General features: G+C 39.7%; 1 protein-coding gene across 2 annotated transcripts in view; it reads left to right on the top strand.

The window, feature by feature from the left end:
* Positions 1-13137, top strand: part of DNAJC13 (DnaJ heat shock protein family (Hsp40) member C13) — a 149734-nt gene that overhangs the window by 105998 nt on the left and 30599 nt on the right. For both annotated transcript variants that reach the window (XM_060180241.1, XM_060180240.1), the window contains 5 exons: positions 712-831; positions 5629-5808; positions 6411-6578; positions 9963-10076; positions 12069-12185. In XM_060180241.1, coding sequence (XP_060036224.1) covers positions 712-831; positions 5629-5808; positions 6411-6578; positions 9963-10076; positions 12069-12185 — 699 coding nt within the window. The remainder of the gene's footprint in view (positions 1-711; positions 832-5628; positions 5809-6410; positions 6579-9962; positions 10077-12068; positions 12186-13137) is intronic.

Raw genomic sequence — 13137 nt, 5'->3', positions numbered from 1 at the left:
AAGAACTCAGTCAGTTGTGAGCTTTCGATTTATTTAGTTTTTCTTAAAGTAGTGAATATCTTAGTGATCCCTTACATCCTTACACCAAGGTTCAAACAGTTGCATTCTTACCACTGTCTTCACTTTTCTTCTACCCCCTTTTAAATTTCCATCTCTGTCTTCTTCCCCTACCTGGAGTATTTCAGTTGACTGTTTTTTCTATTAAGGTTATCATTGTTGAACTCTCAGGAATTCATTAAGAGGATTGTATATTTCCTTTTTTTATGTGATCTTTTCAGTTACATTATTGGTTTTTAAGTGTAAAAAACAGAATATGATTCATCAGTGTTAATAAACTGGACACAAATATCTTGATCCGAGAGTCAAGTAAACAGAGTACTTGAGGTTTTGAAAGGCAACATGTAGTCTGTTACATATTTTCACTATACTTGCTTAACCAGGTGCACCACCACCTGACCATATTACATATAATTGTTTTTGTTTTTTTTAAATCATTTAACAATGTATAAGCTTTTTTTAGCTCTCACCATACAGAAACAGGTCACAGTTGGTTTGATTCATGTGTTGTGATGGCCAGGGTTTGTCAGTCCTGCTTCTTTCTGCATGGCATCTTAAAGAGAAAGTTGAATAATTAAGTTTGGGGTGATTTGATCCAGCTTTCAATAAGAATACACATGTGACACTTCTTTTTCTTCTCTGTGCTGTCTGCAGGTCTGTGGGCACATAAGCAAATGCTATAGTGTGGCTGCTCAGTTTGAGGAATGCCGGGAGAAAATCACAGAAATGCCTGGCATCATCAAGGATCTCTGTCGGGTGCTGTATTTTGGCAAGGCATGTATCAACACAGCTTGTTTTGTTAAGTAACCAGTCTTTCAATGAGTTGCTCCCCCACATAATTCAGGTAGATGATTTGGATCTCCAAAAGCATTTTTTCGGGAAGATTTACTTATAAATGAAGGATTCAGTCCCTAGCCTGGTCATCAAAGAATAAGGAAAGACACATTACAAGGGAAGTAGGTCTCATCTGAACATTAAGAGAAGATTAGGGAAGTAAAGACATAAGATAAAACCAGATAAATCTTTTTTTTAAATATTTATTTATTCCCTTTTGTTACCCTTGTTGTTTTATTGTAGTTTTTATTATTGTCGTCGTCGTCGTTGGATTAGGATAGAGAAATGGAGAGAGGAGGGAAGACAGAGAGGAGGAGAGAAAGACAGACACCTGCAGACCTGCTTCACTGCTTGTGAAACGACTCCCCTGCACAGGTGGAGAGCTGGGGCCTCAAACCGGGATCCTTATGCCGGTCCTTGCACTTTGTGCCACCTGTGCTTAACCCTCTGCGCTACCGCCTGACTCCCATGACCAGTTAAATCTTAATAGAAGTAAAGAACTATGTAAAAACTGAAACTGAGTTGTTTCATCCTAATTCATTAATGCTGAGGAGAATTGACTGTTGGCAGATCTGGTAGGTGACTGGAAAGTGAGCTGTCCTAGCTAACTGGGCAGAATGGGAATTATATTGCAATACAACAGGATTGGGATTCTATGATTGCTGATCATAGAATAAAGTATCTAGAAATAAGGAACTTGGGAGTCGGGCGGTAGCTCAGCGGGTTAAGCGCATGTGGTGCAAAGCGCAAAGACCGGCGTAAGGATCCCGGTTCGAGCCCCTGGATCCCCACCTGTAGGGGAGTCGCTTCACAAGCGGTGAAGCAGGTCTGCAGGTGTCTGTCTTTCTCTCCTCCTCCCCATCTGTCTTTCTCTCTCCTCCCCATCTCTCTCCATTTCTCTCTGTCCTATCCAGCAACAATGACATCAATAATAACAACAACAACAATCACAACAATAAAATAACAAGGGCAACAAAAGGAAATAAATAAATATTTTTAAAAAAAAGAAAGAAGGAGCCTGACAGAAAAATATTTTCTCAAGCTTGAGCTGTATTTTTTTGTTTGTTAGTTTGTTACTGCTTTTGTTTATTGGTTTGTTTCTACTAAGGTTACTGTTGAGGCTTGGTACCTGCACAGCTCCTGGCAGTAAATTTTATTCTTTTCCATGCACATCTACACATGTATATGTTTGTGTGTATAGAGAGAAGTGGGAGTGGGGGAGAAGGTGAGACTGTTGCGGCCCTGCTCCACCACTCTTGGAAGATTCCTTCCTGCAGGTGGGGACCAGGGACTTGAACCCAGGCTCTTACACATAATGACTTGTGTATTGTATGAGATGCACTGACTCCCAGCCCTTTTCTCATCTACTGCTTTGTCAGAAAAGTCATGACACATTTTTGAAACAGGTGCTACTAATTCATTTCTGGAAGTAAGTACTAGAGTCATTCACATCTATGTCTAGCTTCATTAAAAACAATAATGAGTGATTTGGTTGAGTTTGGGGGATTTTATAAATTGAAGGTCAGTGCCAGTGATGGTTCATGAGGTTCCGTGCTGGTGATTTTGATCTCAACAATGTTTCTTGGTCAGGGCAGCCCACTGAGGTTTATGACAACAGGATTAAGGCATTGATCAAGTCAAACCCAGGGTATATCACATAAGAGATTATAGAAACTTTGAACAGCCATCATTCAAGTATTTGCAACCACTTGAAGAAACTGGGATATATAAATAAACTCACTATTTGTGTTCTTCATGAACTCACTGAAGTTCCTTTGATGGCTCTTATAAACATCTGCAGTGTGCTCACTAAAAGTGAGGAAAGCAATCCTTTTTGAAGCGACTGTTAACTGGTGATGAAAAGTGGATTGTTGTGGTCCGGGAGGTGGCGCAGTAGGTAAGGCACTAGACTCTCAAGCGTGAGATCCTGAGTTCAGTCCCTGGTAGCACATGTACCAGAGTGATGTCTGGTTCTCTCTCCTGTTTTTCTCATTAATAAATAAATAAAATATTAAAAAAGAAAAACTCCTCCCACTGTGATCAACGTGCTTTCCAAAACCCATTCCTATTTTCTGGGGCTACCTCAATTCCTTCTCCACTGGCATGGGGAACATGCGATTATGTGTTTGCATCCCAGATGTTCGTGGTCTCCAGATCACTTGTCCTTGTGCTGTCCCTAACAATATGTAGAAATGGAATAAAATTTTTTTTTTTCCTCCAGGGTTATTGCTGGGCTCGGTGCCTGCACCATGAATCCACCGCTCCTGGAGGCCATTTTTTTCCCCCTTTTGTTGCCCTTGTTGTAGCTTCGTTGTGGTTATTATTATTGCCCTTGATGCAATTCGTTGTTGGATAGGACAGAGAGAAATGGAGAGAGGGAGGGGAAGACAGAGAGGAGGAGAGAAAGATAGACACCTGCAGACCTGTTTCACTGCCTGTGAAGCGACTCCCCTGCAGGTGGGGAGCCGGGGGCTCGAACCGGGATCCTTACGCCGGTTCCTACGCTTTGCGCCACATGCGCTTAACCCACTGCGCCACCGCCCGACCCCCAGAAATGGAATAAAATTTTAAGAAAAAGTGGATTGTTTACATCAATTTGGTGCACAGTCTTGATCTTGATACAGTGATCTGCTTCAAACTATATTAACATAGAGGATGGTTACGCTTTCAGTGTGGTGGGATTTTAAAGGTGTATTCTTTGAGTGCCTACCAAGGAGCCAATCAGTTCAAATGTGTACTGTTGGCAGTTGGACAGTTTGAATGAATCCACCCTCCACTAATATCCCGAGATCATTAATTATAAAGGAATGTGTTCCACTAGGACAATATGAGAGCCACCACACACATCATCTATCAAAAATTATTGGAGCTTTGATGGGGTGTGTTGCCACACCCACCATACTTACCTGACCCTGTACCATCAGACTTCTACTTGTTTTGCTCTCTTCACAACTCCTTGTGTGGTATAACGTTCAGTTCAGATGAGGCTATCAATCAGCGTCATGTCCAGTTTTTCACCAGTCAAGTTTGGTCCTTCTAAGAATGAGGAATTAGGGCTGGGCGGTAGCTCAGTGGGTTAAGCGCATGTGGCGCAAAGCACAGGGACCAGCAGAAGGATCCCGGTTCGAGCCCCGGCTAACCACCTGCAGGGGAGTCACTTCACAGGCAGTGAAGCAGGCCTGCAGGTGTCTGTCTTTCTCTCCTCTTTCTTCCCCCTCCTCTCTCGATTTCTCTCTGTCCTATCCAAAAACAACAGCAATAACAACAAGGTCAAAGGACAATGGCCTCTAGGAGCAGTGGATTTGTAGTGCAGGCACTGAGCCCTAGCGATAACCGTGGAGGCAAAATAAAATAAATTAAAAAATTAAAATAAAGGATGAGGAATTAACGAAGCTCACTGAAAAGTGGCAAAAGGTTATCCAACAAAAACAGGCAATATATCATTGGTTGACCTTTGTTTTTTTGTTTTTTTTTCCTCCAGGGTTATTACTGGGCTCGGTGCCTGCACCATGAATCCACCGCTCCTGGAGGCCATTTTTCCCCCTTTTTGTTGCCCTAGTTGTTGCAGCCTCGTTGTGGTTATTATTGCCATGTTGACGTTGCTTTGTTGTTGGATAGGACAGAGAGAAACGGAGAGAGGAGGGGAAGACAGAGAGGAGGAGAGAAAGATAGACACCTGCAGACCTGCTTCACTGCCCGTGAAGCGATTCCCCTGCAGTTGGGGAGCCAGGGGCTTGAACCGGATTCCTTACACCGGTCCCTGCGCTTTGCGCCACGTGCGCTTAACCCACTGCGCCACCACCCGACCCCCGACCTTTGTTTTTTATATAAATAAATTACCTTTGAAAAAAATGTTAGGGCTTTTCTGACAACCCAGCATTTTTTTTTTTATTATTATTTGTTATTGGATAGAGATAGAAATTGAGAGGGAAGGGGGAGATAGAGAGGGAGAGAGACAGACACTTACAGCCCTGATTCACCACTTGTGAAGCTTTCCCTCTGCAGGTGGGGACCAGGGGCTTGAACCTGGGTCCTTGGGCACTGTAGTGTGTGCACTTAACCAGGTATGCCACCGCCTGGCCTTGACAACCCAGCATTTTTACTGAAAGTTGTTGAAAGAGCTTGATAGTAATACAAACTAATAATAAGTAAATTGAACACCAACACTAAAGATGTCATTGGTATATTTAATAAGAGCACAGGTTTGTGAGTTGCTAATGTTGTCTTATCTGTACTTCCTTTTTAATGTAATGCTGGCAAATGAACCTGAGGTCTCAAAGCATGTGGCACTGCCTAGTGACCCACATTCAGCCCAGTTCTCCTGTGTTTTATATATTGCAGTGGGAGTGGAGATTGTGGAAAAACACCAAAGCACCATTCTGCCACCCATGGGGTTCATGTGTTGTCGGTGGTTGAACGGTGAACCTCAAGCACTGTAAAGCATGTGCTCCCCTAGCTGAACCATCTCCTGGCCCCTTTATATTTTTTTAAAAATTAAGATACTTCAAATTAAATTTTTGAAAGCCCAGGTGTATACACAACCTGAAAGTATAACTACATGCCTTTTTACGGGTTCACTTTTTATCTTAAGCTTTAGAAAATATAGAATTCACATTAAAATCGAAAATGTACAATAAAGTAGCTTGAAATACATTCACAACTAGTTTTATTGGGAGCTTTTTTTAAAAATCCTGTCACTAATTTCCATTATCATTATTGTTGTTGCTATTCTTCCAGAGTATTCCACGAGTGGCTGCTCTTGGGGTAGAATGTGTCAGTTCCTTTGCTGTGGATTTCTGGCTACAGACACACCTCTTTCAGGCTGGAATCTTGTGGCATCTACTAGGCTATTTGTTTAATTATGATTATACACTAGAAGAGAGTGGCATTCAGAAAAGTGAAGAAACAAACCAGCAGGTAACTTTAATACTGTTTTAATACTAAACTTACACCCAAGCAAAGGTGAAGCTTTGGGTATCCAGAATCCCCAAGACATATACTTTTCAAAATAACTCATAGCTCTTTAAACTCAGAACTTTTTATATCTTAACTACATGTGCTAGAAGCATTCTAGGGGAATAGATTTCCAAATGTGTTAGTCACTGAGTCAGTCGCCTTTATTGGTTGTGAAACCCAGGGAATATAATGCCAGGCTCCCGAGCCTAGCTCTTGCCAGAATTGACTTTTAAAGATTTTTTTCCTGCCTCTCCTTCCATGTATTCTGATATTCAGAACTAACAGTAATTTGTGCTTGGCATGGCAAGCCAGTTTCCTGCAAGACATTCTACTATGGACATGTAAATAAGCCCAAGGACTCTGGAGATCTTTTGTATAAATAAAAAATAATCTTGAATGCATAAGTTTTCTGACTTCAGTATTGGACTCGGGTGCTTTTTTTTTTTTTTTTTTTTTGCTTGTTTGTTACCTGCTTTTAAGTATATTTGATACAGTTTGTGTTCCATAAAGTTACTGTGTTACTATAAGATTTACTTTAACAGCTTAATTTTTGTTTATAATAGGAAGTAGCTAACAGCCTGGCTAAACTAAGTGTCCATGCTCTCAGTCGACTGGGAGGGTATCTGCCAGAAGAGCAAGCGACCCCAGAGAATCCAACCGTCAGGAAAAGTTTAGCTGGCATGCTCACACCTTATGTTGCTAGAAAACTCGCTGTCATCAGTGCTACAGAGGTACGTGCTTAAGAGGTTGTTGGGGCTTTGAAAAATAGTGCAGGTTCCTTTAAATCAACATAACAGTGCTGATTGCTGTAGGGAATCTAAAAATTAAAAATATTTGTATTGGGCGTCAGGCGGTGGTGCAGTGGGTTAAGCGCAAGGACCAGCGTAAGGATCCCAGTTCGAACCCCTGGCTCACCACATGCAGAGGAGTCACTTCACAAGCAGTGAAGCAGGTCTGCAGGTCTCTGTCTTCCCCTCCTCTCTCCATTTCTCTCTGTCCTATCCAAGAGCAAAGTCATCAATTACAAGAACAGTAATAACTACAGCAACAATAAAACAACAAGGACAACAAAAGGGAATAAATAAATACTTTTTTAAAAAGGTAAAAAATATATATTTGTATTCCTTGTTCTCTCTACCAGGAAATTCAGTTATTATGGTCGATAGTGATCCAGTCCTTGTAAAGGTCATAATTTCATACTTTTCCACTTTAGGCTTCACCAAATATTTACTAAGACCAAGTCACAAAAGGACAGGAAATAAAAGTGAGTTTGGAAGATGCAGAATCTTACTTATCACTGATTCTTATAGGCTGTGATTACTTAAACTTGGTCAAAATTCTAAAAGAAAATACATGTGTACATGTCTATATTGATGACAAAAGTATGGCAGATCTCTTTGGCTTCTTTTCTGAGAAGCAAAAGCTAATCTAAAGAACTGCATAGGAGAATTACACTAGAAACTCATTAAGTAGACTACTGTGAAGCTTTAAGTTGTGAAGGCATATTTAAATACATTGAAAGATACTTAAGTGTTTTAACTGAAAAGATTTTCTCCACCCCCCCCCCCTTTTTGACAGGGTAGAGAGAAATTAGGATGTGGGGTAGGGAGGTAGAGAGGCAGAAAAGATACCTGCAGTATTCTTTCACTGCTCCTGAAGCTTTTGAGGCAAGCAAGGGTAGACTTCTCCAGAGAGAAGCTAAGGGTTTAACTTCTCAAGCTGAATAAACAGAACTAAGTTAGAGGCAACCTTACCCCTTCCCTCAGCATATATGGGCTTTTCTTTCTGCTTAAAGTAATAAACTTGGCCTTGGCCAGCTGCTAGTGAGTCCTCTGTCCTAACTGCTATAAATGTCTGTTAACAAACCTGCTGGTAAGCGCAAAAAAAAAAAAAAAAAAAAAAGTGCTATCTTCATGTAGAAAAGAAAAAAACAGTCTGGGTGGTGGTGTATCTGGTTGAACACATGTATTATAATGCGCAAGTTCAAGCCCCTGGCCCCCACCTACAAGGAGAAAGCTTTGCGAGTGATGAAGCAGTGTTGCAGGTGTCTCTCTGTATTCCTCTCTATCAACCCCTTCCCTCTTGATTTCTGGTTGTCTCTATCCAATAAATAAATCTTTAAAAAAAAAAAAAAAAGAGAGAGAGAGAGAGAAAACCTGTTAAGTTTGTTGCTGTGAGTTACTAAGGCCAAGTTGGTAACTAAAATAAAGACAAGCGCCACTGTGCTTAAGGCTCAGTTTTTGGGATACAAGCCTGAAGAATCAATTATGCTGCCACTAGATAAATACTACTTCTTTCCTAATTGTCTCACTGAGTCTCCTCTCTGCCTAAGAATCCAATTAGACTTTCCCCCAGCAGGTGGGGACCAGAAGCTTAAACCCAGGTCCCTGCACTTAGTAATGTGTGCTCTTAACTGGGTGTGTCACTGCCTTCCCCTCCACACCCAACAAGATATTTGCTATTAAAAAAAGAAAATACTGGATAGCAGGATTGTCTGCTATTTTTCTCTAATATATTTGGTTGTCAGGAAAGTCATAATGTATTTTTCTGTTTGTCTTTTTTTTTAATATTTATTTTCCCTTTTGTTGCCCTAGTTGTTTTATCATTGTAGTTATTATTGTTGTTCTTGATGTCATCATTGTTGGCTAGGACAGAGAGAAATGGAGAGAGGAGGGGAAGACACAGAGGGGGAGAGAAAGACAGACACCTGCAGACCTGCTTCACTGCCTGTGAAGCGACTCCCCTGCAGGTGGGGAGCCAGGGGCTCGAACCGGGATCCTTCTGCCGGTCCTTGAGCTTTGCGCCATGTGCACTTAACCCGCTGCGCTACCGCCCGACTCCCCATAATGTATTTTTCTATGTAAAAATGCATCATGACTTTTCTATAGCCCAGTATAATGCTTTTGTAAAAAAAAAAAAAAAGTCAAAATTCCAAATGTAAGTTATTTTCAGAATTGATAAACAATTTGTTTCTTATTCAACCTGATCTGTTTTTAGTGCAGATCATGACTTTTTCAGTATCTCTGAGTAAGAGAAAATATCCTTTATATGCTACTTGATCATGGGTCTTTGTCTGAACTTTGTGTTCACCGACGTAATGTATTTTGCTGACTGAAAGCATTCTTTCCAGAAATTCACACCTACGGGGGGGAAAATGTAGCACTTAATGATCTTGGTCAGGAAATCTGTCTCGATTTAGTAAAGTGCTTATTTTAAGCTGACAAGTCTCAAATTCTTAAAGTTTTCCTAACTGTGTTTTTTAGTCACTTTACTTGGCTAATAGTTAACAAGAAAACAAGGATAGGACAACTTTGTTCAAGATGAAAGTTATAAATAGCATATTGTTTTCCTAGCATAAAGCTCTGTAAAAGGAAAAATTGTTTAAACATTTAAAGGAGAGCCAAATGTGTGCATGACAGTTTCACTCATGGCAAGCTAAACAAAAAAAGGAAGCATGCTTGACAGCTAAGTGTCCTGAATTCTGTCTGCAGAGCTACTTCATGCAGTGTCAAACCAAGGTGGAGGTCAGAGGAATCTAAACTGAGTCTCTGTCCATACGTTTCATTTCTCAAAACTATGTTCCTCCTTGGGCTTGGAGGGCAAGGTAGTAGTGCACCTGGTTGAGAGCACACATTACAGTGCACAGGAACCCAAGTTCAGTCCCCTGGTGCCCACCTGCAAGGGTTCATGATGGTAAAATAGGGCTGCAGTTGTCTCTCTGCCTCCCCTTCCATCTCAATTTTTGTCTCTATCTAATAAATAAATATTTTAAAAGACAGGTTTTGTTTTCAAATGCATGTATAGTAAAGACAGTATGGTAAAATTATTAAGTTCATATTTATTGATTATATACAGTGCTTTAATGCAAAATACCATGTGTAATTTTTTTGATAGAGAAAATGTTAAGAATGTGAAATCCTAGGGAATCAAATTTGAATCCAACTTGTGAAACCTCTGCAAAGAATTTGTTTTTTGTTACAAAATAGTTTATCAACAAACTTGTTAGAACTGTTGAGTTCATTTGTACTTATGACATATACAAGCAACTTAATAAATGATTACTTCAATGATTTCCTTCTAAATGTTATACAAAATAATAATATTCTGTTTCTTAGATATTGAAGATGCTTAATAGCAACACGGAGAATCCCTATTTGATATGGAACAATTCCACAAGAGCAGAACTACTTGAATTTCTTGAATCCCAACAAGAAAACATGATTAAGAAAGTATGTTATTTTATAAATTTCTTGAGCAACTTTCTCTGGAACTATAACTTAGTATTGATGAAAAAGAAACTCACTCCTCCCCTTCTTTTGGAGTTAAGTCTGTAGCTTTCTGCCACCTAATATTTGACCCACTTAAGAACAGCATTATTGGGGACAGGCAGTGGTGTACCTGGTTGAGTGCACACATTACAGTGTGCAAGGACAGGGTTCAAGCCCCTGGTCCTTACCTGCAGGGGGAAAGCTTCACGAGTGGTGAAGCCGGGCTGCAGGTGTCTGTCTTTTCCCTTTCCCAACTCTCCCCACCCCCCAATTTCTGGCTGACTCTATCCAATAAATAAAGATTAAAAAAAAAAAAAAAGAACAGCATTCTTACTGTATTATCAAGAGGACTTTTTGTTGCTGTTATGACTTCTAGTATACACACATACTCTCTCTTTCTCTTTTACCTAGTTTTTGTATCCAGAAGTTCTGTGTTTTAATTGTTCTCTTCAGTTTCTTTCCCTGGTTAATTAAAGTTTTATATTATCCAAACTGACTAGTGGATATTGGGATGTTGGAAAAGTCATGATGTGTTTTTTCTATGTTTTCCTGTGCAAGAAGGTGTCATAACTTTTCTGGCAATGTAGATGGTTGAGTTTTGATGTTTTGGAAGACAATTATGTTTGTGGATTTAAATTTTTGTTAAAGAGCAACCCAGGAGGTGGCGCTGTGGGTTAATCATTGCCTCTCAAACATGTGTCCCCAAATTTGATCCCCAGCATCACATGTCCAGAGAGTTGCTTTTGTTCTCTCCCCTGCCCCTCATTAATAAAGATTTAAATGAACAACACTTATTAGAGTTACCATCGTACTATGCCCTAAATTATTCAAAATTTGAGTTTTAATTCATTTCATGATACTCAGAATTCTACTATAGAAAGTTTAAGAATAGCAGAGCTTGGACGGAGGGTAGACAGCATAATGGTTATGCGAAGAGACTCTCGTGCCAGAGGCTCCAAAGTACCAGGTTCAATCCCCCACACCACCATAAGCCAGAGCTGAGCAGTGCTCTAGTTAAAAAAAAAAATAATAATAGAATAGCAAAGCTCAACAAGGTGTTATCTGTCATTGTGCTACCTCCCCTGCCCAGTTCTTAATTAATTTTTTATGAGAGACCAAAGCATTGTTCCACCATCTACAGAGTTGCACTTGTGTCCTTGTTCTCATGTAATGACAGTGATCAAACCTAGGACCTTACACTGGCCTTACACTCCTAGTCTTTCCAGTGCTTTATCCACTGCCGCCTCCTGGTCCACCACTCCCTAGTCTTCTTACCTCCTTTCCGCTTACTTTTATTAGGAGACAAACACAGTCAAGTCCCACTCATCCACTTTATGCAGTGTGCATCTCCTAGGTCCTCTACTCTTCCTTTCTTTCCCTTTTCCTTAAATGTAAACTCTCCTGATTTGTCAAGCTGTACAATACTACCTGCATTTTTTAAATTCAGAAGCCCTGTTTTCCAACATTTTTAATCAATATATTATTTTCCGTATAAATCCAGTGTACTCTACCCGATTGTGCCACTAGAGCTCTGTTCAGTATGTTATTTTCTAAATCCAGTCCAAATGCACTCATCTCTTAACTGTCAGCCTGTATATCTGACAAGGCTAAATATCTGGTGAGTGGAGTGAGAACAGCCAGGTGTTATGCTTGATTTTCAACCACTAGCTCTAGGACATTCTCATAACCCCAGCTTTGCAATCTTGTGACATTTTAAAGCAAGTTATAATCTTAATCTTTGGACTAAAATACAATTCTGCGCCTGTTTCAGAATCCATTTCATTGCTTATAAACGTTTTAATTGCCTTTAGTGTTCTGATGTTTGTCCCACCACAGTTTTCCTCTGGAAAAATGAAAGAATTTTCCAAGTTAGACACCTAAGTTATATATTTATAAACCAGACACCAGTGATTCTAATTTACATGTAGTGGTCTATTTTCTTCATCTCTTAAGGGTGACTGCGATAAAACATATGGATCAGAATTTGTCTACAGTGATCATGCCAAAGAACTTATTGTTGGGGAAATCTTTGTCAGGGTATATAATGAAGTCCCTACTTTCCAACTTGAGGTAAGCTCTCTACTTCTCAGCTTTGTCTGCTATCTTTAATCATTTGTTACAGAAAGTTACTCTTACTGTGTACATTGAAATCAGATCTATTCTTAGCCAAATGCTTTGTCCTAAATATGACAAGGGACCATTAAAAACTTAATGAGCCATCTTAATTTTGAATGATTTTGCTTTGTAAATTCAGGAAGTTAGTCCTTGCTCAGCTAATCCTTTTACTGTATGCACAGCTTTACCCCACCGTGTTGTCTAGATATGACTCAACTTCCTGTTCTCACCTGGAAGTACAAGTCCAATTACACAGCCATTTATTTACATGTTCACACCATTATGTAGAATATCAGATTGTCAGAATCGTTTTATCTGACCCATTAATGGGGGGAAATTACCATGGTATAGTAAAAAGTTCTTTTTGATGATTGGAATCGTGCCAGGTCATCTCCTGAGATGATCACTTCTAGAAGCAAATGAAAAGCTACTTTGGTTTTTCCATCCTGGGAGGATTATGTGGGAGTTATTCACTATTTTTAGGAAGATTTAGTGGCTGATGGATTTGTAAGGAAGGAAGAAGTGAGACTTTGTTTTAAATCTTTCTCAAGAAAAGGAAGGGATATTCTAAGCCAGAATGTGTAATTACTGAATAACATTTGTTAACTGTTAAACAAAATGAATTCAGTGATTTATGAAATCTCTCTGAAAACTGTCTTAATATTTCCTCTCTAAATATATGTAAATTTTAGTTATAAAAATACAGCCAAATTGTGGAATTTACATATCACACCATCCATTTGGTAAAGGGAAGAAAACCTTTGATCTCTGAACTGTTAAATAATGCATTGATGGGACTTTATCAGACCCTACTGTTGAGAGAAAAATGGTAAAGCATTAATACCAAAATGCTGATAACATTTCCTATATGACTAGGTTGTGTCTCCTACTCCCCTCATCCTTACAA

The sequence above is a fragment of the Erinaceus europaeus genome, chromosome 21 (genome assembly GCF_950295315.1).
Source record: "Erinaceus europaeus chromosome 21, mEriEur2.1, whole genome shotgun sequence".
NCBI lineage: Eukaryota > Metazoa > Chordata > Mammalia > Eulipotyphla > Erinaceidae > Erinaceus > Erinaceus europaeus.
The sequence above is the reverse complement of the archived record's forward strand: the minus strand, read 5'-3'. Positions and strand labels throughout refer to the sequence as shown.